The 27,998-nt window shown below is 55.2% G+C and overlaps 6 protein-coding genes across 6 annotated transcripts; 3 read left to right on the top strand and 3 right to left on the bottom strand.

Annotated features, from left to right (window-relative positions):
* Positions 1-14: 14 nt before the first annotated feature.
* Positions 15-3,046, top strand: POSPLADRAFT_1061139 (hypothetical protein; the record flags this gene model as incomplete). Its single annotated transcript, XM_024481347.1, has 6 exons — positions 15-599; positions 650-805; positions 861-1,623; positions 1,681-1,835; positions 1,893-2,721; positions 2,805-3,046. The coding sequence occupies 6 exons, from the start codon at positions 15-17 to the stop codon at positions 3,044-3,046; spliced, it is 2,730 nt and encodes a 909-aa protein (XP_024334844.1).
* A 1,575-nt stretch (positions 3,047-4,621) lies between these two features.
* On the top strand, positions 4,622-8,286 carry POSPLADRAFT_1076135 (hypothetical protein; the record flags this gene model as incomplete). The annotated part of the gene is made up of 3 exons (XM_024482891.1): positions 4,622-4,675; positions 4,737-4,937; positions 6,151-8,286. 3 exons carry the CDS (start codon positions 4,622-4,624, stop codon positions 7,993-7,995), a joined length of 2,100 nt encoding a protein of 699 aa, XP_024334843.1. The 3' UTR covers positions 7,996-8,286.
* Positions 8,287-10,318: 2,032 nt separating this feature from the next.
* Positions 10,319-11,282, top strand: POSPLADRAFT_1067698 (hypothetical protein; the record flags this gene model as incomplete). The annotated part of the gene is made up of 3 exons (XM_024482218.1): positions 10,319-10,363; positions 10,413-10,502; positions 10,565-11,282. 3 exons carry the CDS (start codon positions 10,319-10,321, stop codon positions 10,883-10,885), a joined length of 456 nt encoding a protein of 151 aa, XP_024334842.1. The 3' UTR covers positions 10,886-11,282.
* On the bottom strand, positions 11,246-16,375 carry POSPLADRAFT_1174033 (hypothetical protein). Its single transcript, XM_024488270.1, has 16 exons — positions 16,317-16,375; positions 15,932-16,021; positions 15,385-15,880; positions 15,311-15,331; positions 14,549-15,256; positions 14,141-14,496; positions 13,896-14,087; positions 13,748-13,844; positions 13,682-13,699; positions 13,491-13,631; positions 12,965-13,436; positions 12,611-12,906; positions 12,126-12,557; positions 11,960-12,072; positions 11,717-11,905; positions 11,246-11,640 (listed from the first exon to the last, which is right to left on the bottom strand). The coding sequence occupies exons 1-16, from the start codon at positions 16,364-16,366 to the stop codon at positions 11,463-11,465; spliced, it is 3,849 nt and encodes a 1,282-aa protein (XP_024334841.1). The 5' UTR covers positions 16,367-16,375; the 3' UTR covers positions 11,246-11,462.
* Positions 16,376-18,172: 1,797 nt separating this feature from the next.
* POSPLADRAFT_1061135 (hypothetical protein) lies at positions 18,173-21,140 on the bottom strand (the record flags this gene model as incomplete). Its single annotated transcript, XM_024481346.1, has 5 exons — positions 18,173-19,213; positions 19,285-19,448; positions 19,510-20,293; positions 20,346-20,501; positions 20,559-21,140. The coding sequence occupies 5 exons, from the start codon at positions 21,138-21,140 to the stop codon at positions 18,173-18,175; spliced, it is 2,727 nt and encodes a 908-aa protein (XP_024334840.1).
* A 1,105-nt stretch (positions 21,141-22,245) lies between these two features.
* Positions 22,246-25,045, bottom strand: POSPLADRAFT_1155186 (hypothetical protein; the record flags this gene model as incomplete). Its single annotated transcript, XM_024486920.1, has 7 exons — positions 22,246-22,377; positions 22,526-22,647; positions 22,739-22,853; positions 22,940-23,038; positions 24,195-24,230; positions 24,312-24,701; positions 24,797-25,045. Coding segments are annotated over 7 exons (1,143 nt in total), but the record flags the coding sequence as incomplete, so codon positions are not given.
* Positions 25,046-27,998: the final 2,953 nt, after the last annotated feature.

Genomic DNA, 27,998 nt, shown 5'->3' with positions numbered 1-27,998 from the left:
CCTGGACATATAAAATGCAGCAGGATGCATCGTTTCCATCCCCTGATGCTTGCAAGGCCAACTCGTCTTCTAATCTGGGTGAAACGCCGGTCCGCATCAAGGCGACTCAAAGCGCATCTCGCATGAAATACAATCCCGCTGCAGCTCGCAGAGCTATGATGCAAGAGCTTGGAAGGACCATACCGGAGGTCGAGATTGACTTCTTTCAGACACATTTCCTTCCTCCGCTTCCTGCAGGTGTCGACATTGACCAGGTAGTCAGGGAGCTCCGCGAAGGTGATCACATCAAAGGAAATCATTGTGCGAAATTTCCAGAGGATCCCAAAAATTCCTCCCAGTGCGAGGACAGCTGCTTCAAACCTCTCACAGATGTGGCAACAGCTATCGCAAAGGTCGCAAGCACGATGTCACGCAAGAAACAGCTATTCGAGTTTGCCCAGAACCCAACCAACGCGCCAAAGTCCAAGACGAGGATGTCGAAAAGTCGCCCAGATGGATGTTTCATCCGCAAGTCAGGGCCTCGGGGTAGGTTCCGATGGATGGACATTGCGCTTTCCGCTCAATTCAAGAAGGTGGAGAACGCTAAAACTCAAGATGATGTAAGCACATCTCTATTCACGACTTACTACTTGACTGATGGCTGTGGCAGGATGTTCGAAAGGTTATCTGGAGCATGCATCACTGCATGCGAGAGGATGCGAGACGTCGGTTCACCTATGGGCTCACAATTGAAAATAGGACGATGCGGATGTGGTTCTGCAGCCGCACAGAGTTGTTTGTGAGCAAGCCAATTGATTTCATTTCAGTGAGTGGTGTCCCATTCTACGCTTTGTGTCCCGTTCTCACTGTGAAGCATTTAGGCACATCATGAAGTGGTTCATTTCTTCGTCGCGATGATGTATGCGGCTGAACATGAGGCGGGATGGGATCCCACAATGCAATACGTGCGCAAGAAGAACGGGAAGAACGACGAGCTTGAACTGGACAAAGAAGATAAACCCCGGCTCGACATCGATGTCCGAGATCAGAATGGAACAGTCGTACGATATCGGACGATAAGATGGTTATCAGACGATGGCGCAAATGATCTGCGAAGCAGGGGTACGCGTGTCTGGGAGGTGTGTATACTAAGTGACGACGGCGAGGAAGGTGTCGATCGCTTTGCTCTCAAAGACCAGTGGATCGATGCCGATCGACAACGAGAAGGCATGATCATCGAGCAGCTTCGGAATGCGAAAACAAAGAAGTCGACAAGAGACATTATCGACCGATCGCTACTCACTGTGGAACGTCACGGAGATGTCTACGTGGAGGGCATGCACGATCATACCCACAGTCTCATGACGCGCGATGGTGTACCGCCCTTGCATATTGGCTTCAAATTCCAACAGATTCCGGAGGATGGGGTTAAAGAGACCACTACAACCAAGCTAAGAAAACGAACACAGGCAGGCGTGGGCAACTACCAGACTCCAAATGAGCTAAGGACCGCCTCTGCGCAGAAGATCGAGACGTACCATCCAAAGGTCCATTACCGTATCGTGTTCAAAGAGGTATGCAAGCCGCTTCGCGAATACACTTCGCTTAAGGATATTTTTTATATCCTCATCAATGCTGCAGGTGGTGAGTCCGTGATATGCTGTCGCACTTGGTTCAGGAACCCACTATTGGATTTTACAGCACTGATAGCCTTGCATGATGTTGGATGGGTGCATCGTGACATGAGCATAGGCAACCTCCTGGGTTTCGTTCTCAATGGAGTGCTGTGTTGCAAGCTGTCAGATCTCGAATATGCCACGATGCTGGGTGATAGTATGGGCCACGAAATCCGGACTGTGAGTATCAGATGAGGTCCACAGTCTTCATTACTAATTATCGTCGCCTGCGAACAGGGCACTAGATCCTTCATGTCAGTCGAAGTCTACGACCTTGAGTACAGATTCCTGCCAGAATCACAGGGAGCACAGCCCAAGCCACCTCCCAAAGTAGCGATCCTAGACCGGATTAAATCCATACAACTTGGCAAACCTGAAAACAACGATATGCCTGTCCGCAAAAAAGGCCGCACCGTGAAAGGCCGCACCGTGCCCTTCCGGTACAACCCCCTTCATGATATTGAATCCCTTTGGTGGGTGGCAATATACTTCGTCTTGAACACATCGGTGGTCAAGGTCGGTGGCGAACCCCCATCCATGGACGCGTCGCAGCGGGGACACTACTTCAGTCAGAAAATGTACACCGAGTTTTTGGCCAGATCGTCGCACGCAAGATTTATGGCGTTACGGTACGAGACTGACCTGAAGAAGCAAATGGTCTATTTACACACTGCCATACGGGGGATCGCTATCAAGCTCAACGAGATCAGGGAGCAACTAGTCAGCTGTTATTTAGAGGCTGAGCAGGATCTAGGCGCAATCGATCACACAGTCGGCCACGACCTCCTCTATAACGTCTTCATAACATTATTTGGAAAGATTATTAGCAAGCTCCAGGAAAAGGACATTCAGACCGACATTCTACGCAATGATCCACGTCAACATGTCGAGGACCCGTTCGAGATCCCGTCTGCCGACGGTCAAAACAGCGTTACCGACGGCAATGGTCCCGCTAATGACGATACAGAAGAAAATTCAGACGGAGGTGACCAGGGATCCGCCCTCGCAGCTCTAACTCGAGAGGTGAGCGTCGGAGACATGACTGAAGAGGCAACTGCCAAGGATGGTGCGAACGACGTAGTTGTCGAAGACCCTGACGCTGGACGATCCGTTGACAAAGCTACTCATCTGTCCCTCAAATCTCGACAGAGCCCCTTGTCGAAGGACGCTCTACTCGTCCGCAGCGCAAGCGTGCTCCTCCCGTCCGATATGGGTCACAGTCCAATGTGCAGAAGGGCACGACGCGCAAGACCGCGTCATCGTCATCAACTCTGACTACCGCAACACAGGCTGCGACGGGCCAATCAACCTCACGGACTACGTCTAACACCAAGGCGACGACAAGGTCTAGCACGAAGGCCAAGACGAAGACGAAGAGAAATACGAAGTAGGCGCAGCCTCAGGGCTTCCGTATGGCCATTCTGTTCCAATCTGCGGCTTGGCATCGGGACTTTGGATGTTTCACACACTTCATGTCATGCTTCGTCACTCTGCTGCTTGTCATCTATTCTGGACACTATCTGTAATTCTGGACGCTGCTGGTTGTGCTATTTTATTACTTGGATCTCGTTGCCTCCGAATATCTTATGGCTGCTATTAGTGGTCCCCATATATATATACTATCCCACTGCGCTATGAAGTGCACCGATTTTGTCCGAGCGTAAGCGTTCATTGACATGCGGCTTGGGCGACTCACCTGCAAGTGAATGACCCACTGAGCCCAGATGTCTCGTCCTCTCGTCGGGGAATTCGGAGTCGATGAGAAAGCATATCGCGGACCTTCAGTATATGCATGATGGTGATAGCGCAATCGTGTTGGATGGAGCCATACAACAACCAGGCCAGGCCATCCGCAGCGCAAAAGCGTGATCAGGATGTCAGAGAAATGTACATTTTCTCTGGTGGCGCATGTCCCAAAGCTGCGGTGCTAACAGGTCAATGCGCTCCCTATGTGTCCGAATAGTTCGTGGGCTGCGGAACGGCAGGCCTATGATACTGTGAGGATAAAGCAGGCTATGGCTAGAGACACGTTTCGTTGTCCGTGATTCCTTGACAGTCTACGCAGCGGAATCCACGTTCGGCCGCCTCGCAATGCCATCCGCTGCTGCTGCACTGCAGCGGCGCAGCATGAATGGTGCAGGCACACTCGATGCTTGTTGACGGCAGCGTGGTGATGGGCCCACGAGATTTGCGAAGGCCGAAGGTGGTAGACATGGGATTGTGGTATACCGAGGCCCTGTGATGATCGGACGTGTGGGCGCCGGAGGCTGTGCCAGCGGATCGAGTCACACAGTGATGTAGACTGGTACATTACTTGGTACAGGTCTGTATCCTAGAGCGAATGGCAAGGTGCGAGGGAGCTGTGCAGTCAAGTGAAACCGGGACACTTCTCGTCAGTCTGATGGTCACCATTAGAATCAGAGTCAGTGTGCCTTGAACGGAACGTGCCGCAGTTGTCTCGTTCTTGACGGCTGAGCGCAGTCCAACCCGCAATTCTAGACGGACTGCGCTGCAGTTCCACCGGAGTCACGTCACGACGTCGATTGCTGCGTCAAATTCATAGCCCGTGCTGGATCGATCGGCTGCTCGAGTTCACCGGCTAGCAAGAGACATGGACTATACGTGTCGGTCAACATGTAGATATAATTTAAATTTGTTCGTGCTGATGCTGAGAGTCGAAGGGCCGTGGTCCCGAGTGTACACACATGTGATTACATTTTCGTCATCGATGGGTAATGTCGATGAGTAAAGCGCGCCCGTTACAACTCCGTCAAGAGCGGATGAGACAGCGCCATTTACACAGCGCCCCGTGCGTCGATGCACGAATAGAAGGGCCAACTTGCGAGTCTCGAGAACAGAAAGGACAGCGTCAGGGACAATGTGAACAGTAGTAGGCCTGCGGAGTTCGCAGTACGAAGATGAAGGGACCGAGATACGCGATCGCTTGCGGAGGTTGCACCGCATAAATGGATCGGCGCTTGCCGCCCACGCTCGCGGAGTGGGAAACGCGGCCGGATTGGGTAGATGACACCCCCCGCCAATTGCTCAATTCGCTCTTAACCTGATCAATGTCCCTCCCAGTCCCTTTCCTACTCATTCACGCCGCCGCCCATGTTTCAGACCCTCTCCTCCTTCCTACCATCCACCATCCAGCAGTTCGGCTCGGATAAGCCTGCGCCGACGACAGAGGTCGCTCCAGCGCTGCCGAGACAGCCGCCACCGAGCGACATGCGCCCAGTTGAGGAGCAGCCTGTGAAGAAGAAGAAAGAGCGGACGAACGAAGTGAGTGGCATATTCCAGGTCCTGTATCATTGGACTCTGCTGGCTGATGAAACCGCTGTGTGTGTACTCGAGCAACAGCAGGGCGGGGCACCAGGTTGACGACTCAAGTCGGCATCTCGGTAGTGTCCGCATGCCAAGCCGCAGACGATGTCTAAAGCCGCCAGGCCGCGCCGCACAGGAGGCCTGCAGACTGACATGTAGGGCTTGTCTCTCCTATGCGCCTGGTCAGCTCGTCAGGGCACCCATCTCACACGAGCGCCATGGCTCGGAAGCACTGCTACTACGCGAACTTTGCCGACCAATTGCGGTCTGCCGGTGTGGGCGCTGCCCTCCCGACGTGCTGCTTGCTAGTAACACGCAAGCTCGCAAAGTGATGTGCCGGAGCCAGACCGCCGTGCGTCCTGCTCTGCTTGCGGCGCGCCTTCGTTCTCCGTCTCGTTCGGTTCCCCAGCTGATCATCATGGCCTGCCTATGGGCGTCACACCCCCAGGACCCCATTGTTGGCGCATGCAAACTGGTGCGGGCTATCCCAGCACGACCGATCATAGAGCTCATACGTATCATCGTCTGTGGGTTTGGCGTTGATGAGCACCCTATCGCTCCTGCAAGTAAGCAGGGCGGGGCTGCTATGCTCATCCATGTGTCTTTGCATTGTCTGCCAGAGACACAGCTGGACCCGCACAGGACGCGTATCTCATAGCTTCTCGAAGCGCACACCCTTTGGGCCAAATTGGAAATGGCTGGGGACATCAAACCATGTTTAACCCACGATCATCCTGGGATTTGACATTCTAATTCAGGCCGCGCTGCCGAATCGCATCCTCTCGTCCACATTGACGATACTGTCCCTGAGTGTTACGAGACGTAGTGCATGGGATCGATGCATGACGTCGTGTGCCGTAGTGCGGTGCGCAGCCATCCATGGGAAGCGTGCTGCCATGGCGCCTGCGGCACCGCGTTCGAGCTTCTCTTCTCCGCACCCCTGGGAGTCTGGGGCCAACTTTAGACTCAAGCTTTGACAATGTGGTTGAGAAGCGCGCTATGGGAGCCCCGTGACGGATGCGGGGCCGAGTGGTCCCGTGCATTGCTCGATGCGGCGCCCGTTTATAAGGGAGATGCGGTCATCGTGCATCATCATGCATTTCTTTCTCCTTGAGAGTGACACACGGATCTAATATCTGATGACAAGTGATGCTGATCTGACCACTTGCAGTCGTTCATTGTTGTGCGACCACCGCCATCCAAGACGAACCATCCGCTGAACCTCCAGGTGCAACTTGTTCCGCCGAATTCGAAAGAACGGCCGAGCAGCCGTCAGTCGACGGACTCGTCAGCAGAGATTGATGCCCAGTCCCTCTCGCGGACACCCTCCAATCGCTCGGATGCGTCGCTGTATTCCAGCTACTCGTCCGCAGGTTCGATATCGACCGTCGGCTCATCGTCGACGACATCGTCCGGGCGGCGCATGATCATCCCGCTGTACAATCTGCAGGCACACAACGTGATGCAGAACGTGATCGTCGACGCCGGCACTGACGCGAAAGTCGCCAAGTTTCTTAAGCGTGGGCTCGAGGTCATCGGCCTCGCGGTGTTTGAGCCGGTCGAGGTGTGGGGCAGTGGAGCGGTGGGCGTCGACGAAACGGGGCGCCGGGTGAGCATCGACTACGGGCGCGGCGAGCCCGCGCACACGCCAACGTCGTCTGCGGTCTCGCTGAACACGTATGAGTTCGCGCACGAGCCGAGCACCACGCCGCTCGCCCGCGTTGTGTCGCCGCCGGCTACACCGACCACGTCCAGTGCGCGTTCGGGCTCGCGCAAGATTTTCGGGAAGCTCTTCAAGCGCAAGGAGGGTGATGTGGGGACGCCCCCGCCGTCTCCGCTGCCGCTCAACCAGAGCGTCATGCCGTCGATGGACTCGACGCGCTCGAAGCGCACGTCGCTCCTGTCGGCACACGGGCACGTCCTCTCGGCCAGCGTGTCCGAGCCGCCGTTGCAGCCACCGGTACTGGGTATCCAGCCGTCGCTGCGCTCCCCGACGGTCCCGCCAAAGGGCCGCCCGACGAAGTATGTGTGGATCGTGCGCAAGTGGCTGAAGGGCGAGCCGGAGAGCATGTTCAGGGACGTGAAGGACCGGCTGCAGGAGGCGCGGAACGGGAACGCGGCGGCGGGTCTGGAGGGTGTTGTCGAGGTGCGCTTTGAGTGGAGCCGTGGGGGGAGCACGCAGAAACGCGGGCGGGAGGGGGAGCATGTGCGGAGGGAGAGCACCCGGAGGCGCAATCGAGCGAGTCTCGTAGGGTCCTCGGCCACACCGTCGACGGCATCCCTGCATCACCCATCCACACAGTCGCCGGTCCGGCAGCCACAATCGCAGTCCCAGCGCACGCTTTCGCCGGGGAACGCCCCACGGCGCTCGGTCGACTCTGCGCGCTCCATCTCGCCCGGACCCGCCAGCATCGTCACCGGCGAGTCGACTGACGAGAGCGGCCGCGCGGCGCGGAGAGAACGGGAAGAGGACGACGGGGACGAGTCCGATCCCGAGGACTCTGAGACTCCATGGACGTGCACGCTCGTCGTGCGGCGCCTGCACGCGCCCCCGCCCGCGCGCTCGCCACAGCACCTCGGCGCCGGCGCCCCGCCGCAACAGCAGCCGCCACAGAGCATCCGCGTCAAGGTCGCGGCAGTGGTTCCCACGCCGCATCACCCGAAGGTGGTTGCGCTGCTCAAGGTGGCGTTTCCGCTGCCTGATGTGGAGATAGAGCGCGTCGCGGTGCACAGACGCGTCGTCACGCCGCAAGGCATCGCGCGGCCTGCGGTGTCGCCCCTGCCACCCGCGGCGCCCTCGGGCGGCAGCGGGAAGTCCAGCAAGTTCTGGGGCGGGGGCGGCGGCGGGAAGGAGAGTGGGCGGGTGGAGGCCGGGCGCCCGGCGAGCGTGATGCTAACGGCGGAGGAGATCAAGGATGTGGTGTCGTGCACGGCTCTGTGGCTTGTCGTGCGGGAGGGCTTTGGCGGTGTCGGACGGGAACGCAGGAAGGGCGATCGATGGATGCTCCGGGGATGAATGCAGTCGTGCGCCGTGGCAGATGGCGCGGTCGGGGTGGTGGGTTTCTTTCTTCGCATAGGTATATTGGCTTGCTCTATTTTGGGGGAATGGCTAGGGCGGACGGACGGCGCCCCTTGCTCGCTCGACTCGATTGGTATCATAGTAATGTCTCAGTGTCACGTCTTCACGACCGAGGACTCAACAAGGATTACTCCTGCCCACGGTACTTACGCTACGCTTGTCTGCCACACACGTTCTGTAGTGCAGCATATCCTCGACTAATGTACGGGCTGTGCCACGTCCCGACCAGCTGCGCTCTTCGTTTCGTGGCCGTGCTAATATGCTATCTCACAAAACCTATTCGTTATATTCTTTTTTACCGCCGACTCGCATGCGATACAGTAAGCGCGGTGCTGCATCCACCCGAGGCTGAGACCGCTCTTGCAATCATGACAAGTCGAACAGGGAAACATGGCCGCAGAAGGCCGGGCAGTCGTCCCTTAGTTTTAGTGAATGTTCGCAGGACAGATGGGGTCATGCATTCCACTGATTAACGATATCTCCCCTGGCTGTCGCTGTGCAGCCGGAGCCCTCGATCACCACTTGGATGAAAGGGGTCTTACGATGGAATAGGGACCAGATTCGAGACAACGTAACGTGGACTGACGAATGCGGAATGCGGTTTTCTGCATGCGGTCCTTCATCTCTCGTCTCTTGCGAATTGCGGCTGCAGCATCTCTACGTCGTCGTCCGATACATTGCCTGATCGCTTCTGTGTGGTGCCCTTCTCGGATGGGAGGTTCCTGAAAGGATGCGCATGGTAGTGTATGAGGTATGGGGCAGCAGTAGGCACGATGAATTGTGCGAAGACGAGAGAAATGAGCTCGGGAATCGCCAAGGCTCTGGGAGTAGCCATATGTATAAGAGCAAAGGCTGAAGAATTGGAGGTCAGAAGGGGGATTTGTGGCGACTTGAACTCGAACACGAAGCGAACGCGAGGAGCACAGAATGAGAGGCCGCAAGCTGCAGTGGACACGAGTCGCGTGACCGCGTCAAACGCCCTGGGGACGACCTCGCACTTTCCCGATTAGAATTAGAGACCGCCCATCGTGCATCATGCATCACGTCTCGCATTATACTACCCCGATCATTTCGCGACCGCCGCCCAGGAGCTGCGGGAGAGCTGCCAACGATCCACGGAGCCGACACTGACGACGCCTCTTTGTCGACATCGTGGACATGCCAAGACACCCGGAATTGGTCCCGTCGTGAAGCGTAAGCTGTTACGTTGACGGCGTTTCCACAGGTGATCTAAGCTTTTGGGGATACGCCGGATAGGAGGACAGGACGTCAGCCAGCAAGGATGCGCGGACCCAGGACGGCGCGCGAGCGCTGAAGCAGTGTATCTCCGTGCTGCACGTGCAAGATATAGTGCGTCGAGCGTGATCCTGCATCGCTATCGGCAAGGAGCGTACAGGTGTGCGGGCCTTGTGTGCCGCCGTCGCGTAGGGCCGTCATGCTGATTATGGACCCAACAGGGCGGCGTGGTCATTTTGGCCGCTGACGCTGTTTCGACGTCGGGTTGCGAAGGGGAGCATCGCACGCCGGCGGCCAAATGTGGACAGAAGCGGCGATGCATCACGCTCGGCGCGGACGCCGCCCCAGTGCGTGGTCCCCGCTAGGGCTGGCGTCCCTGCAGGGCGACGCGCATGTTTCAAGGAAACGAGGTGAGCCGTATGTCGCTGGTGCAGCCAGACATACGCCTCATCGACAGTGCTATGACGCGACGCCGGGGCGGCGCCTGCGGTTCGAGGCGGTTCGGTTCCCAGGCAAGCCGGAGAGACGCGGGCAGGCGCGGAGGGATGCGCGGCCCTGATTGGTCAGCGCGGCAGTAGAGCCTCCCGGCGGACGCGCACCGCTGCCGCTCCCAGACAGGAGCATCCGTGTGCGCGGCATCAGCCAGGCTTGCGCGGCGATTGGGTGATGAATCTGGCCCAGCACCCACCCGCGTCCTGGGCGAGGCCCGCGTCAGCCGCCCGCGCGTTGGGCGTGCGGTGCGTCCGATGCCGTCACCTACACACAGACTTCTGACTCATACATCATCCGATTCAAATTGCCTGCGCTCCTATAAAGCTGCATCCCCCGAGCCGTGCGCGCAGCGCTCCCATCGGGTTCCTGGCTATATATACGTGCCCGCCCCTTTCGTCTGTCTGCCTCCCCATCCTTGCTTGTTCGTATTCATTGTTCGCATGGCCTCCTATTCCTCCTACGCTCCCTACATTCCGACGACTCAGTCAGCCGACGCTCTCCCCCGCGCCGATCCGTATTACGCCATGTACTCATGGCCGGACCCGTCGAGCACCCTCGACGCCACCCAAACACCCCTGTACGTATCGCGGCCGCGGCAGGAAAAATTCGTGGAGAGCACGGCGCAGAGGCGCGAACGCGTCGAGTTCCTGCGGCGCAAAGAATGGACGCGGCGGATCTCAGAATGGATCGCACACTCCGCGAGCCCGGAGGCAAAGGTACCGCGCCCGCCTCTTCCATGTCTGCGAGTCTGCGCCCAACTGACCGACACCCCCACCAGCAATTCGCGCATCTATCGCATTCGTGGATCGACATCCTCGCCGCCGCCGACGCCGACGACGAATACGCTTGCGCGCATAACTATACCCCCTGCGAGCCGCCCTCGCCCGAGGAGCCCTACGTCATCTACACGGCGACCCCCCGGTCGGCCGCGACCTGCCGCGACGATACCCCCGTCCCCACACATACACATACCCCGCCGTCCTCGCCCTACCCCCCGCCGCAGCCCGTCCAGCGCCCACGCCCGGCGCGCAACCCGCGCTCACGGCACTCGTCCCTATCGTCCATCTCCGAGGAAGACGAGACCGCGCTCGGTCTCTAGGCATATCGCCCCCATCAGCTGCGCCGCAGACCCCCTCTATGTCCGCCGCATGCGTGTCGCCGGCAGCCAAGCCCTCGATACTGCTCAAATACCGGCGCTCCCAGATCCTGGATGATGGCATCGGGTCGCCCTGTATACCGCGCACCGCCCTACATCCGTCGTAGCGCCTCGCACGGACGCTGCTGTACGACTGTATCACTGTACGTTACGTTTGCGCCCGCTCTAGTCTACTGTGTACCATTAGTGCTATCGACCACCGCATACCACGTAGATGCCCGCTTTGATGTACGCACCGTCTTCGCCTAATCTTACCACTCCCCGCACCTGGTCCGCTCAGTTTGCTCTTGCTCTTGCTCGCCGTTCGAGAGCACACAATATCTATTCATTACTTATCCGCCAGTCGCCGGTCCACTATGAGCACAAACGAACAACGAACAACGAACAGCCGGTCCCGTACAGAAAAACCACAGCGGCATCAAGGAAAACATGGCACTATTAACAGCAGAAGAGGGGCGGTGGTATGCTATGCAAGGTATCTGTCCCAAATAGTGTTCAGCGGTCCCATAACAACGATCGTCTACGCCGCGGTCTTCGGTGGCAGAGGGGGCACGGGCGGTATCGCGGACACCGATTGCTGCGCCTGCCGCGGGCGCTGCAGCTTCCGCCGCTGCAGGTCCTGCTCGCGCGCCTCCCGTTCCGCCTGCATGCTCGTCATGGCGTGCAGCTGCTGCGCAATGAAGTCCGACGTGTTCGGCCTGGGACGGGGACGCGCAGGGTGAGCCCGCGCCGCACGCGCACACACACACATACAGCAAGAGCAAGGCCACGCACCGCATGCGCAGAATGCGCAGGATCGTCTCCCCGTTGTTGACCTCCTTGTCCTGCTGCTTCTCCTTCTTGCGGTTCTTGATCGTGCCGAGGTTGCGCTGCTGGTACACGCTCTTCGCGCGCTTCTTCACCGCCGGCGAGGCGCGCAGGCTCTGCTGCATCATGCGCACACACTCCTCCATCAGCGCGTCACTAGAAATCCCAGCTTTAAGTGATCGACCGGGCGCGGGGAATAATGGAACGCACGTATGCCAGTCATAGTACAGCCGGATAGACAGCACATCGCGGTACTTCTGGTTCTGGAGCGACTCCTGTGGTACAGGCCCCTCGCCGCCCGCGTAAAAGTAGTCCCGCAAAAACTGAGTGCACAGTTAGTCACCGAGTGATCGCGTGCAGAGGGACCCACGCCTACCTTCAGCCACTTGAAGACAATGTCCACCTCCTTGTCGCTCAGCGGCTTCATGTCGCTCGCGATATCAGAGAGTGGCGGGATGAGCAGCCCCTCGATGACATTCAGGATCTCCTTCCACACTCGTGTCATTACCATCTCCTTTGTGGAGTCACTGAGATATGTATTGAACGTCGGGAGGATGGCATCAAGATAATCGAAAAGCGGAACGATCGCTTGCTCGATCTCGACGTCCGACAGTGCTTCCGGTCGGATGCGGGGCTTTTCGGACTGTGGCAGCGGGATCTGGACTTCGGACTTGTCAGTACCCAGGGCCTGCCCGAAGAGCGCAGTGACGTTGCCCAGCGCTCTGTTGTAGTCGATGCTTCCCGAACTGGACTTGATCAGCGTCTTGAGCACCGTACGTGAGAGGCATTGTCGAATGAAGGGAGAAACCTAATGCCGTCCGATCAGCATCGTGACCCGATGTCCGAGAACCGCCGACTGACCTTGTCAATGAAGACGCGGACCATGTCGCTCTCGGCTCGCTTTAATGACCGGAAGGCGCGACCGAAGAAGAATTGGAGATCGTCCTTCTCTCCCTCCATGCTGATCCGAATGAGTATTCGGCCTTGCGTGTCGAGGTCCATCCACTGATCATGTGTGAGGAAGTCACCATACCGCCGTGGATCGAGACAAATGTACGCTCGGCCGACGGTATCATGTTTGCCGATGAGGGCACGGTCACGAACACTGACCATCAACCATAGCGGTTTCTCGACAGTCATATCGAACGTCTCGTCCCCTGTGTGATATATAACCGTTAGGCCCGACGCTACTCCCACCCAGACAACTGTACGCACACCGAGGGTTAAGTGTCTCATAGATCGTCCGCGTCTTCGCTAGGCGATTTCCTTGCTCGTCGCTGAGGGTCACAAACGTGTCTAGTTTTGACGACGGGCTGCTATCCAACGGAACAAGCCCCTCGGCGATGACAATCTTGACGGTAAAGAGGAAACGATCTGTGTGCTCAGTCTTCTCTGGCACAGGCGGCGCATTCAGCAGAACTTCCATCTTTTTGTCGGCCTCCATCTGCGTATACATGTTGTCCAGGAGTCTTCGCGCAGCCTCCACATTGTTGAGCTTCACACAAGATTCTGGTTGGAACGTGAAGGGCTCGATCTTCTTCTCGCCGGCAGTCGTGAGCTGCTTGGCCTTCTCAAGCCACGCTGATGACTTCTGAGGTTGCAAGTAGTCGGTCGGGCGAGGAAACATCTCCGCCATGAATAATTCCTCAACACTGCGGCAGTACTGTTCCACAGCTTTGCTGATTGTCTGCGAAAACAGGTCAAGCTCACGGAAAAGCCAGGAGACAACAGCTATACGCACCCTGGACAAACTGGTGAAGAAACGTGCCTCCTGGTAATTGTCGTCCCATTCAAGACCCTCAAGGAAGGTTATCGGACTTCGTAGAGAGTCGAATAGATCGATAATAGAAGAACTGTGACCTTCGCTGCCCTCGGGTTGAAACTGCCTCGTACTTGAGTGCTATGATTAGACGCTGAATGCAGGAGACAAACCTTATCCGCAGCTATGGCCTATCCAAGTTGTCAGCCGCATATCACCGAGAAGGAGAAGCACCTTACAGCTTGCACCCATTGCGTGGTCTTGCTATCTGTGTTGACAAGCCATTGGCGCACATACGGTTCAAAGAATCCGGCCAGATCGAAGGATATCTCCCCGCTACAGTTCTGTTAGTCGCCTGAAATCTGTGAGAGGTTGCCATTGACGGACTTCGGACAGAACGCCTTATACATTCCTAGCAGTATCTTCGTGCGTCGATAAAGTGCGAAGATGTCCTGGATAGGGACATCTGGCGTAGGTCCATTCATTGAATCCTCGAAGAGATGTTTCCGAGAATCGTCAAGATCCGTAATATAGTGCGGTATTTGCACCTCTAGCACCAACGACACAATATCCAGTTGACTAGGTGTCGCTCAGCTCATCAGATCTACGAAGACTAGGGAGCATTTACGTACCCAAGGATAGGCTCTGGGAACCGTTTGTCTAGCAGTTTAGCTACCTTCTCGATCTCGTCGGTCATGAGTAAGTGAGGCAGCGCCTTGTTCACTCCCGGAGCTTCACGCAACTCGCGACTCTTCTGCTCGTAATACCGAACGGACACTGATCGCACCTGTTCTTGAACGTCATTCATGCGGGCAGTGACATCGACATCATACTGCTCAAGTAGCCCGCTCTCTTGCACCGTCTCCAAGATATGCACGTAAGGGGCTATCTCTGACGGCTTGAGGTTGGGCACCGACTCCATGGCGTGATAGAGCAACGAGAGGAATATACTAAAGAGACCGCCATATATTTGCGCGAGGTAATCACGCTGGATTTCCCCACGTTAGCTGATGACAGATAAGTTTCAGAACTAGACCCACGTCTTGAATCGGCCATTTGTCCAGTTCGAGCTCATGGAGTACTTTCTGAATGTTCTGCAGGGCTTCCGGAATGCACTCCAAGGGGACTTCGTTGCGTTCAAAGAACTGCCTGACGAGATCGAGGAAGCACGCAACACGATATGGCTGACCTATCCGCCAACGCAGCGCACATTCGTTGATGAGCTCGATGTGCGGCGACGAGAGGATCCCAAGGGACACCTCGTCGTCGTCGCCCACATTTGGGCTCAGCATTGCCTCTAAATCCGCCACGAGGCAGTGCTCGAGCAGACGCTTGTAGTATTTCCGCGGATTCAACGGAATGAATGTAAAATGGTGTCCGACGGGGATGTCGTCGTCGTCACCAACCTCCCCGATGGTGCCAAAGTCGTCGGACGTGATACTATTCGTATGCACGAGCGAATGCCGACTGCTTATCGATGCGTGTCGCGACGTACCGGAGGCATAGAAGGAGTCTGGGCGGGAAGACATCTGCGAGTACATCGACCCTGGCCGACCGTTCGCAGCCGTGGGCGAACCCTCAGATCCGGTAGATTTCGCAAGCTCGGGGTTTACTTGCACCATGACTACCATGAGCTGTGATAGGTGGGATGTTTCAAGCGTTCGCCAATACTGCCAGGCCGCCTCGCTTGAGAAATCTTCTCTCCGGCCAGGAAAGGTTGCTCCAGCATTAATATTCTTGAGGCATGTCTGCTTGAATGTCAGAAGGGCTGTATGTAGACTTACACTGGTATAGATGCTGACCTTGAGGTCTGTTAACGCAGCCTAACATCACGAGTCAATATACGCAGGGTATTCCTTGCACTAAACGCTCATACCTTCTCTGTACAAAACCTTGACAATTCTTCGACCTCCTTTTGCACTGCGGACTCGGGGATTTTGAAAAGACGAGCTGCAACCATAACGAGTTGCATATCAGATAGGTTCTGACTCGTGCGTTTCGTGGAGATCATAGAGTCGCGATCTCTTGAAGTCGATGATGAGTCGTACCCGGAGTCGCTTGGCGCCTGAGATGGTGCTAGCTTCTCCGTGTACATATCAAGCCGGGCTGTCAGCTCTGGCGATACATGACTGAGATGACGGAGACAATCCCGGAGTAAGCGAACGAAATAGGCAATATGTTTGTTGAGCTCGATCTTCCATCCGTCGCCCGCGAGCGATGGCTCCTTCTTGAGCACATTCGTCGCATTTGTCGCGAACATGAGGATCAGTTCCTCGATCTTGCGGTTCTCCTTCATCTGCCGACGGAAGCTTTCATCCTTCACTTGACCGTAGAACACCGCCATTGTCCGTCGCGTGAGCTGATCGGAATACCTGTGCAGACACATCAAGACGACGTCATAGTGGACGGGTACAGGCACGCACGCAGCATCTTTGCCCATAGCAATGTCCTGTAACTTCTGCTCCAAGACCTTGAGCAGATCTTTGGGAAACCGCACGCCTTTCCCTCCGTCCCTGGGATCCTTGAACAGGTCGCCGAGAGAGAGTATCGAGCTTTGAAGGGCACCCTGCAACCGTGCCGAGTAGTCACGGTCCTTTGGGTCGGCTTCTACCTGCGTCTCCTGAGCCTTGGGTTGCAACTGGTAGCTTAGTAGACTGAACATTTTGGCGCCATCAGCCCACATATCTGTCTTCAAAGTTATCGCAACTCACGCAACCCGTAGGACATAGCTGACCAGATATCAGCGACAATAACCAGAATGCTGTCAGGACGACACACCTCATGAGATCCTCATCAGAGACGCGGTACTTCGAGATACGTCTCTCGTGCATTGAACCAGCATAGCTGCGGCGAGACATGGTGGATAGATGTAAACCGAGCTCAGCTCGATGAATGCACAGGATGTTATACAGTGACCAGTAGGTCGTCACAGTTAGCTTTTCAAACTCCGATTGATGACAACAGAGATTTAAGTCTCGGTTACTGGCGATCTACAAGGATTCCCACCAAATTCTCAGACAAAACACATCTTGCCTCATAGATATAAGTCGCTTTCATTCGACTAACCTTACACATTGACCATTTCTTGACACTTCTCGAACTTTAGACAAGCATGGCCGGGGTCTTGCCGGGACCCATTGCCGTCTTATCTCACGCGGTGAACGTTACCGACGCAGCGCAGGTTTATGTTCGCAATGTTACGTTGAATCGTGGTGGACTCGGCCAGGCTAGACACAGCACTGAGCCTTCTCCAGTGCAACAATGAGCCTCTACAGTGCAATCAATCGCAGCATAGGGAAGGCTGAGTGCTTGGCGAAGCCAATATGAACAAGTTCTCCAGCCGAAACAGACATTGTGGGTCCCTGAACCTCACGTCTCTATCCGCTACTGATACGCAGACAATAAACCAATGAAGGTCAAGTATCCTTTTACGCCTCCGGCTGGCGACGGGAGCGCAACATTTGTGGTTGCATTGTATCATACCAGTACGCATTCGTGTATGGCACTCTGCCTCGTCTAAGGGCCATCTACGATGCAACAAGTCTATCTGGGATTTCCTCGTGTGGATCCGGCTTCAAAATACACATTCCCGGGAGGAAAGCTGTTATGATGAAGGCGAGCTGTCGAGTCGTGCTTCGCTACCACTGTGAGGTTAGGTATGGCCCCTGTTTCTATACTGCCAACACTTGCGCGCATAATTTCTACCATTGACACATCTCACTTATGTTCTAACGCACGTCCAGTAGAAATAACGGGCTGTGGATCTTGCGCAGTCCTCAGAGTTAGTTAATAGCGCTGCATATTGACAATACTACACAGACTGCGGAAGAACGCCGTTCACATTGGCTCGACGTACCTACGCGACTGCGTTTCCGTCAACGAGCTCGCAGGGCATCTAATCGATTGTCAGGTGTCCGTTCGACAACGAGAAGGTAATGCATGACCATTGGCCATGTGAGCGGTGAGTGGTGCACTGACGTCTCGAAACATTTCCAGTTCCCCAATGAGGTATGTTTGTCTCCTAGGTGTTACGGGATGCTGCACTAGCTATCAAGGTTTCAACACTTCCGCCTTCCGGTGCCTATTATCCCGCATGCGATTGTCAGCAATCATACCTTCGCGTGACTCTCCGTTTCATCCGAAAGTAGGGCTAGTGATGAACTGTGTCATTTTGTGTCTTCGTACTAACCAGCAACTTGCAATAGTCCGAGCCGTGTGACGTGGGGCAATACGAAATCAACCCCTGGCTTTTCGGAGAGCGAGCCACAGTTGCAACCCTTGTTGGAAAGTCCTGAACTGTTCCGGCCAACACAACAGACTGTCCGCTGGCAGGACTGCGACTCAACTGTCACCGTAGGAACGACACAAACCGCGACAAAGCGCAAATTCAGTTTCTGATGCATACCCGACACTATAGTGATACAGCAATACTTGGAGGAGAATTATTCATATACTCTGTAATGAGACCTCGTCAACGATCACACTCTAGCGAATGGCTGTGACGTTGTGAGTGAGGGCAGAATCCTAGCATCAAGCGCGAAATGAGATCATACGACATACATGTGTTTAAATAATCGGACAGCAGTGAGAATAGATTCAGTGATCCAGCGTCGCCAGGGGTGACAGTAGGAACCATCGTTGAAGCGCAATATCCTCGTTCACCTTCATTTCCCCTTCGTCTTCGGCTTAAGCTTCAGCATTGACTTCAATTTAGAGGTTGTCCGACCCTTCAGACCTGACGGCTGTGGCACTGAAGACGGTCCGGGAGAAGGGCTCGCATCCCGTGTTACTTCTTCTCCAAAGAAGGGTGGCATAATAGATTCCATCTCACCCTTCAGATCCCACGGCTGTAACGTTGAAAACGGTCTGGGAGAAGGGCTTGCATCCCGCGTGGTTTGTTCTTCATGAAAGAGTGGCATAATAGGTTCCAACTCCAGCGCTTCGTCATCGGATTCATCAAGATTGGAGGCCTCTTCAATCATAGCCCGCTTCCCTTCTGTCTTCGTCATAGGAGGACTAATCTGGTCCGGGCTGAGGGCAGTGTTGGCAGTCTTGTTCGCAAGATAGCCCCGTCGCGGATCATCCTTGAATTCGCCGATTGTGAGCCCTCCAACGCTTGCCACGATGTTTCCTAATTCGAACACCATCTCCATGGAAGTGTCGAATGCGACCTTTTTAGTGATGGGAGCGAGTGTCTCTTCGATGTGTTTGTATTCATCCTGCAATAGGTGTCTCATCTTGTCGAGGAGATAACCGGCTGTCCGTACAACTGCGTGAAGATGAATGACTTCGTTTTGAAACTCTTCTGGTCTTGTCATGGCCCGTAGTCTCCCATCTCGGGTCCAGAACAGTTGTAATGCATACGATAGCTGCTTGTTATAGCTTCCCTCCAGCCCGGCATCCATCGACGGCCCCACGCCGTTGACAAGGACGATCACCTTGTTGAACACAAAGTATGTGCACAGCCACCAGAGAGATTCGACATCATGCAGAGGGTTGTACTGAAAGGCCGGACGCTTCGAGACAGGCTGGTCTGGCTTCGCATCTGCAGGGGTCTGGTTTTGTCCGCGATGCCCCTGGTGGGCCGCAACCCCGAGTTGGCCTAAAGGCAATCTGCTAGCATTGCTCCGTGTGGCCACGGGCTGGTTGTTGAAGAATGAATATCTCATGGCGTCCACTTCAACCGCCATGAAGTCTTCCGTGCCCTAACAAATCAAGCAGATTTCGTTAGTTCTCGTCACATAAATATCCACAGACTGCAATACTGAAGACGCACTGTACGCATCTCATGAGGCTCACTCTGAGTATCGCCAAACCTCATTGCATATTCGAAATCATTCACCTTCCCTCTAATTGTACCATCGGGGAGCCGTTCTGCGAGCACGTTGCCAGAACTGATATCACGATGTACCCAACCGGCACCATGTATAACAATCAGGACTGGCAAGGGCAGCAATTCAGGATGAGACCAATGCAAGTGCACGGAACGAAGGTTACTCACCGATGAGAGCGTCGATCAAGACATGGAATATGTCTTCCAGTGACGTCAGGTCGCATATACGAACGCAAACCTCTTTGAAGACAATGCGATAGTGCACACGCGGATGGTGCAAACGAGGCGCCGGAGTTGAGGGCCTCTGTTGCGGTGCATGTGAACGATGGTGCCCCGTGCCAGCATTCGATGGGAAATTTGATTCCGTGTTCTCGATGTTCTCGCTACTGATGCCGTCCTCACGCAGTTCTCGGAGCTTGAAACTTCCGTAGTCAGACGAAGGGTCTAGTTCCCGCCTCATCAAGTCCCGGGTGTGATCTACCTCCCACCGTCTTCCTATCTTCACGGAAACGGTTCCATGACGCAAGACCGTGAGGAGGGATTTTTGAAGTAAATGATAGTCCTCCGGGTTGGATTCTTTAACTGAGGCGTGGATCTCTTCCATGGTGTGCCCTTCTTTTGGTCGGTCGTGGTCGATCCACGAGTCTTTCAGAGCAATGGGATTGCCCCGCTTCTCCCCATGCTGCCCTGTCAACTCGTATGCTTCCCACACACGCGTCCCGCGTCCCGGCCCGCCGTGCGCACCGTGGTCTGCAAGAACTCTGTGTGTACGATACCACACGTCGGGTTTACCACTCTCGTCTTGAACACAAATCTCCAGTTGTGGAGCGCCGTCTTCTCCGGGGACGAATTCGCCATCCTGGAGGACATATGCGATTGTGGGATCCCAGCCGACCTCTGCTTCATTGGCATACATCATGGCTAGAAAGAAGTGCACAACCGTCTCGTGATCCTAGAACATCCTCGGTCAGAAATATATCATGTGTGCACCACGGTCCACTTACTGTCCGCCAGTTGATCTCCTTACTCACGAAGGTGTCCGCGCGACTCGAGAACCACAACCGCATCGTCTCGTTCTCGATCGTCATGCCATAGACAAACCGATGTCTTGCGTCCTCACGCATGCATTGGTGCATGCTCCACAGTACCTTGGCTACATTCTGCGAAGCGAACAACATTTCAATGAGTGAGAAACGATGCACACATACAATACTCACGTCGTCCCTGTCCTTCAGCCGGTCCTGCTTCTTGTACTCCGCACAAAGTGCCATGTCTTGCCACCGGAGACGCGCAGCATCAGGTGTTTTGCTCTTCAACACGAAGCAGCCATCAGGCTTGGTCTCCGATGACCTCACGTATGCCATCGGCTTCTCGCGGGGACGTTGAACCAGCGTCAAAAGCTGGCTGTTGGCGTTACCGCCACTTTGGGAGACGATGCTTTTTGCCACGTCGACGAGTGGCTGAAAGTAAACATCCTCTACAGGCTCCGCCTTTCCGGGGCTGACAGAGAACAGTGCCCAATGTCCATCAGGAGTGATATCTCCTTTCAATTTCAGCTTCTTGATCGTCTTGTCAACACTCAGGCCCCTGCGCAGTTGAGGAACGAGGGCCTCTAAGAAGTATTTCACAGAGACCTCGGGGATCGTCTCGCCAATGTCTTCGATGACAGCCTTGCGTCGGGCATTGGTGTTGCCTTGAAGATATGCATCCGTGCTAGTGGCCTTTCGTGCAAGAGGTGTTTCGCTCAGCTTAGTTTCCGCAATGCGTGGATGAACAGGGGATTCTGGCTTACGCTCCATAGTGAACGCGGGTCTTCGATTGAGGTAGTTCGCCGCATTTCTTATAAGCAGAGAGTCGTGGCTGGTGGGGCTTGTATTCTGGGTGGCTTGATGGGTAGTGATGTGGCTGGATCAAAGGCATCAGTGATGACTGAGGAGAACAATGGGTCAACACATGCAACGCGCCTTCAAACGGTCCTGAGTAGAATGGAAGTGGCAAATTAATGAACGACAAGCTGATCGATCGTGTTAGCAGAACAAGCGAATAAATCTGCTTGGATGGGCACGGACAAAACCAATTTTCGGAAATGAAAGAGGCGTTTTCTACCACGAGACTTGTGTGGCACACGCGTCGTGTGTATCGGGCAAGTTGGACGACAGCCACTAACGCGTCGGTCACGTGTATCGGCAACGCCCGACACTTCAAGTTGGTAGCGGATTGATCACAGGCCTATTACAGGGCGCTGATTGAAATGGGACGTGTGCCCAAGAGGTGGGCGAAAATATAATTTGCCATATCGTCCGTGCGCATTGAAAGGACCCCGAAAGTAGGATGAGGGTACCTCCTTCTTAGTTAGAATGCATCATGTGACAGAGGTTCTAACCATAACAGGCAGGCAGCAGGGCCGTTTTTGCCAAGTCCTATTCTTGCATAGTAGACAAAAAGCTGCGCATAAGAGCAAGCATACGCGTTCGTGCATTCATATACAATATCATTCGGGTGTTCCTATGGGACATTGATCATAATCTAAGTTCAATTACATGAGAGGCCATACTAGTAAGTTAAATAACTCAAAGTCTACCCCATTTCGTCAGCCGCACTGTGTCAGCTCGCATCACATTCAATAGGAACTGTTCCGAGTGGCCTGACCAGCAAGACTGCTAGTATAGTGTTCTGTCAAGGCAGAATCATAGGGAATTTTCATTTGAGCCTTATTTATGTTTCCAGAGCTGTAGTTTGATTCTATATTCCCAGAATTTGAGCCTATATCCCGAGAGTAGATATCTGTCACGAGTTGGTATGGTGTCTAGCCATTTTTTAATTTTTTCCTTTCCACGGGCTCGAACCCACAACCTCTGTACTATACACTCAAACGGACAAGTCCTTATCTACTGTACAATTAGATTAGATCAGATGGCAGTGCACGGCACAGCTCGGGCTCCGCTGACACAGCCGCTCTGACTCACTGGCCCCCGGGGCCGCATCGGCATGCTGTGCACGGACCAGCTGCGCATGGACCAGCGCGCACAGCCTGCCCTTATCTCCCCATGTATATAAGCCGGCCTCTGCTGCCCTAGGGACCTCAGTTTTGACCTCTTGTCCCTAGGTCAGTAAGCTCCTGTACTTACTTACCTTTCAATAACTAACTAACTTGTCCCTAGCCTTAGGTTTGAGCCTAGCTCACCATCGCTTCGGTAAGATCAGTCGAACACCCCCAGCATCTGGTTTTCCCCTGTCGCTCGACCCTAAGTTGTGACATTAGGTTGAAACTCCCCAACACTGCCGGCATTCCAAAAAAACACTCACCTTTCCTCTCCCATAGGTCGGGTGGTGCACACTTTTACTATACCCTACGATACGTAGATAGCCTACAATACATCGCCACCACTTAAGGGACAAACTCTTCGGTATCTGCACTTCAGTGGGCGATACTTGTCCTCACGGACGCGTGGCTTAGGTTCCTGCTGCATACTAGCCAAAAGCAGTACTGGGCCCCATGTGAATCGCGAACCCTAGTGTCTTCTCGGGCGCCGTAGGTGTAAGCTAGCTAGCACGGCCTTTCGTAGCACGCGCACCTCCCCTTCCTCCCCCCATCAACGTGGCTGACGAATTCTTCAACTGCTCTCGACTTGAGCACACCTTCGACACCCAGGAGCAGGTCGACGTCTCTTGTGACGACCCAGAAAGCAATGAAAACCTAGCCCCTTTCTTCATCTGTAATCGGCAACCGTGCCCTAATCGCACTCCACGGTCCATCATGTTGGAACTTGAGATTGTGGCGAGCGCATGCCACCGTATTTGGCATTGTTTGTAGTACCTCGCAGACTTTGCGCGAGCCATCCTGTATGTTCCTTACATGTTTGACAGAGCTCAGACAAACGTGATATATCTTCGTTGATCGTTCTCGCTTCGGGTCTCGGACGAACTTTAACACAAACGCGTCGCGGCTGGCCACCGCTAACCAAAGCCAGAGTCTCGGGACCATTGAAGCGGAGAACGCGCTGTTCTCGACGATCGCACCAGGGCGACTCCCTGGGCGATCAACGACGATCCTCGATTATCGAAGCCCCGCAGAAGACTGGCAGGCACTGTTCAAAGTCCTCACCATCGCGAGGCACCACAAGTCGCAGTTCGATGCGCACGATCGATGACAGCTACGAATCGGAGGCCAGGAATAGGTGCGCGGCAGAGCCCAGAGCCAGGGATGCGCCAGGTGAAGGTCAGCGAGGCCGAGGGACTAGCGCAGGTCAGAGGTCGGCGACCTAGGTCAAGAAGTCCGGGACGTGAGCCGGGGGGACAGCGGATTCTTGCCGGAGTGAATGTTAGGTCGGGCGGTCGGCGGGATTGGCAGAGGCGACGAGGTGGGCGCAGACGGCAGGAGAGGGGCCCGGGAAGGATTGTGAGTGCTGTAAGTCGTCTGGTTGGCGCATGCATTGTCCTCGGTCCCTGCTCGAGGCAGGAAGTCCTCATTGGAGGCATCATTGTTCGACTCGGTTGGGGGTCACACGGAATTTCGGGCAGAATCCAAGGGATCTGGATGGCTCATTGGTTGAGGGGGTGCATGGTCAGATTGAGGGGGTGCACGGTATGGGTTCATTCTCATGTATTGCTCTCACGATGGCTTTGCGCTCGAGGGGGTGTGTTGGAACTTGAGATTGTGGCGAGCGCATGCCACCGTATTTGGCATTGTTTGTAGTACCTCGCAGACTTTGCGCGAGCCATCCTGTATGTTCCTTACGCGTTTGACAGACGTCAGACAAACGTGATATATCTTCGTTGATCGTTCTCGCTTTGGGTCTCGGACGAACTTTAACACATCACTGCCAATGAAGGGCGCTACATGCCAATCCGACGAGTCCAACACCCCAGTGGCCCTGCACTCCGGTACGCTGGCACATTGTGATCCACATCTTGTCACGTCACCCCTGCCCTGTCTCGACCTGCCTCTCCAGGCACCCGCATCCCCCAACCTGTCGCCAGTACAGGTCAAGCACGAGGAGATCCCCATCTCCCTCGAGGAACTGAGGCAGTCGCACAGCCTTCAGCGACCCCTCAAGCGATCCCCCAGCCCTCCTTGGGGCCACGGTTGGAAAGACCTCCCAAGGCCGAGCCCCGCGACACTCCATCGCATTCTTGGGCCAGCTCATCGTCCACAGTCCCCTCCTCGACTTCAGTCCCTGTCCTATGTCACCCCGCCTCCAGGCTTCCTCAATCGTCTTCACTGCTGTCGCCGCTGCGAGGCCGCTCGAGCACTCATTCCTCGCGAAGTTCGCCCGGCAGACAGTCACAACAGTCGCCTCCATCCGCGGGCAGTCCTTTGTCCTCCTCGTCGCCGATAATGTCCTCTCCCGCTGCCGTCCCTGATAGGGAGATGCTGAAGCTCCTCCTCCCGCTCCGATATGACAGGAAGTCTGTGGTCGAATGCAACCGCTTCATCTCGTAGTTGCTCATCTACTGGACGATTAACACGGCCCTCTCTTCCCTTGAGCTGAAGATTCAGGTTGCCCTCAGTCTTCTCGATGGTGATGCGCGAGCTTGGGTCACCCCCATCTTCTCCCAGCTTGCCTCCGTCCAAATCGGGATCCAGGGAGCGACGACCCCCTTCGCCGACGAAGCAGCCTTCCTTAAGGCATTTAAGGCCCATTTTGGCAATCTCGACGACACTGCCGCGGCACAGGTGGAGCTCACCTAGCTCTGTGCTGACAAAACTATGTGCGAGAAGCGCACCGCTGCAGAATTCTCTGCGCTGTTCAAGGGTCTGGCGGACCGTTCCGGGTATGGGAACCTGGAACTACGCGACAAGTACCTGAGCGGTATCCCCTCCCGCGTCTATCACAAAATCGAGCTCGAAACCTTCGCCACGTGGCAAGCCGCTGACAAGCGCGCCACTGAGGTCGAGCAAATCCTCGACGTCAGCCGGGCCCGTCGGCCCAAGCTGAACAACTTCTTCTCGGCTCGAGGACGAGGACGTGGAGGGGCACGTGGTGGTGCACCTCAACCACGAGGAGCTTTGGCCAGCATCAGTGCGGCCGTCAGAAAAGGTGACTTCCCCGGTAGTTGCTTTGGCTGCGGGAAGCAAGGGTACCGACATTTCGAGTGCCCCAACTGTAAGGACAAACCTTACACAAAACGCGCCGACGCGCGGGCTACGGTTGCCTCGGGCTTCACCCAGGTGGCGACAAGTGCCCCTGTCACTTCATCCTTGGCGAGTATAAGTGCCGCTTCAGCGAAATCAGAAAATTCCGAGCTGGCGGACTTAATAGCACAGATGAAGTCGATGCGCGAGGAGCTTGAACTCTATTGGGCCATGAAGGAGGAGGGCTTTTGATCCAGTCCGCGCTTCGTGCCGCACGTGTCGGGCCACGAGTATCTTCTTGTAACAAGTATAACATATTGTCGACTGCAATGGTGTATGAATTGGACCAGGGGTCCCAACACTTTCACATTCCAGTCCGACTTCAAGGAAAAAGACGGCACAAGGACATAATCGCTATGGTGGACAGCGTAGCCACCACAAAGTTTATCAACAAGCGATTCATTGTAGAAAATAAGGTGCAGACTCGGAAATTAAAGGAGCCAATTCCGCTATACAATATCGATGGCACCCTGAACAAAGATGAAAGCATCTCGGAAGTAGCAGTGCTACAGATGCAGATAGGAGAGCACGTCGAGAAGACGGTGTTCATGGTCACGGACATCGGTCCGGAGGATGTGATTGTTGGGTTGGATTGGCTACGCGAGCACAACCCTGAGATCGATTGGGAAAAAGGCTCCCTCAAATTGTCGCAATGCCCTGAAACGTGCAGTGCCAGGAAGACTGGCCGAATGGAGCAAGCAATGACTGCATGTGATACGGGGGTCAGGCCCACGGTGCGCAGGCGTTCGCCTAAGTCCAAAAGGTCGGTCATAGGTGCCTGCCAGAGCAAGGTGCTCCCGGACTTCGAACCCAAAGAAGATCCAGTAGAAGTCGAGTGGGATGAAGCTGACTTGATCGAGGCTTGGGAGCAAGGTATCATGCTTCCCAGCGCCCCTCAACTGTTCGTCGCAGCCAGGCATATGTACTCCCAGCTGTTCGCTGAGGAAGAGATCAAGAAGAAGGTCGTTAGAACCGCCGAGGAGTCGGTGTCGCGACTTGAGGTCGAGCGACAGGGGAATATCTGGAAGCGAGGGGCGTCCGACTGGTTCTTACCGAAGCGATGGTGAGCGAGGCTCAAACCTAAGGCTAGGGACAAGAATATATTAGTTAGTAAGGAAAGATAAGTAAGTACAAGAGAGCTTACTGACCTAGGGACAAGAGGTCGAAACTGAGGTCCCTAGGGCAGCAGAGGCCGGCTTATATACATGGGGAGATTAGGGCAGGCTGTGCGCGTTGGTCCGTGCACAGCTGGTCCGTGCGCAGCATGCTGACGCGGCCCCGGGGGCCGGTGAGTCAGAGCGGCTGTGTCAGCGGGGCCCGAGCTGTGCCGTGCGCTGCCGTCCTATCTAATCTAATCGTACAGTAGATAACAACGCGTCCGTATCAGGCAAGTAGTACAGAGGTCGCGGGTTCGAGCCCGCGAAAAGGAAAAATTAAAAACGGCTAGGCGCCGTACCAACTCGTGACAGTCGGTGCCCAAGCAGTACCACGAGTTTCTGAAGGTCTTCTCAAAGGAAGCATCAGAACGGCTACCCGAAAGGAAGCCATACGATCATGCAATTGAACTCGTGCCTGGTTATTCGACCTTACATTCAAAAGTGTACCCCCTGTCGAACAATGAGCAGGAGGAACTTGACAAGTTCCTCCAAGAGCAGCTGGCAAAAGGCTATATACGGGAGTTGAAATCACCCATCTCGTCCCCTTTCTTCTTCATCAAAAAGAAGGAAGGGACACTTCGACCCGTACAGGACTACTGTCGCGACTTGAGGTCAAGCGACAGGGGGAGACTTGAGAGCTGGGGGCGTTCGACTGGATCTCACCAAAGCGATGGTGAGCAGTGCTCAAACCTAAGGCTAGGGACAAGATAATATATTAGTGAGGTAAGAAAAGGAATACAAAGGATGCTTACTGACCTAGGGACAAGAGGTCGAAACTGAGGTCCCTAGGGCAGCAGAGGCTGGCTTATATACATGGGGAGATAAGGGCAGGCTGTGCGCGCTGGTTCGTGCGCAGCTGGTCCGTGCGCAGCATGCTGACGCGGCCCCGGGGGCCGGTGAGTCAGAGAGGCTGTGTCAGCGGAGCCCGAGCTGTGCCGTGCACTGCCGCCCCATCTAATCTAATCGTATAGTAGATAACGACACGTCCATATCAGGCATGTAGTACAGAGGTCGTGGGCTCAAACCCGCCCGCGAAAAGGAAAAAATTAAAAAACGGCTAGACGCCGTACCAAGTCGTGACATTACCCCTCCCTCAACGGCGCATGACCTCATGCGAGGCGCCCTTGCCCATTTCCCACCCGGAGCGGCAGCGTGCTTCAGTCAGCGGCGAAGGCATTGGCTGAAAGTTGAGACCACCAAAGGTAGCAGCATTGAGGCGGCGAGGGGTGTTCGGATTCTTCCGGTGGAAGTCGGCTATGAGGGCCGGCGCATTGGCAACGTTGCGCGCCGGTTCCCATGACGTATGCGAGTCGTCATAACCCTTCCACTTGATGAGGTACTGCAGCTGACGCCGGAAGATCCGC

This window comes from Postia placenta, assembly GCF_002117355.1.
Source record: "Postia placenta MAD-698-R-SB12 unplaced genomic scaffold POSPLAscaffold_16, whole genome shotgun sequence".
Taxonomy (NCBI): Eukaryota; Fungi; Basidiomycota; class Agaricomycetes; order Polyporales; family Adustoporiaceae; genus Rhodonia; species Rhodonia placenta.
Note: the sequence above shows the minus strand (reverse complement) of the source record. Positions and strands in the feature narration are given on the sequence as shown.

Coding starts and splice junctions, on each gene's coding strand:
- POSPLADRAFT_1174033 (XM_024488270.1), bottom strand. CDS start 16,366: ATGTCTCGCCGCAGCTATGCTGGTTCAATGCACGAGAGACGTATCTCG. Junction 15,257..15,310: donor CTGCGTTAACAGACCTCAAG/GTCAGCATCTAT, acceptor ACATTCAAGCAG/ACATGCCTCAAGAATATTAA. Junction 13,845..13,895: donor TATAAGGCGTTCTGTCCGAA/GTCCGTCAATGG, acceptor ACAGAACTGTAG/CGGGGAGATATCCTTCGATC.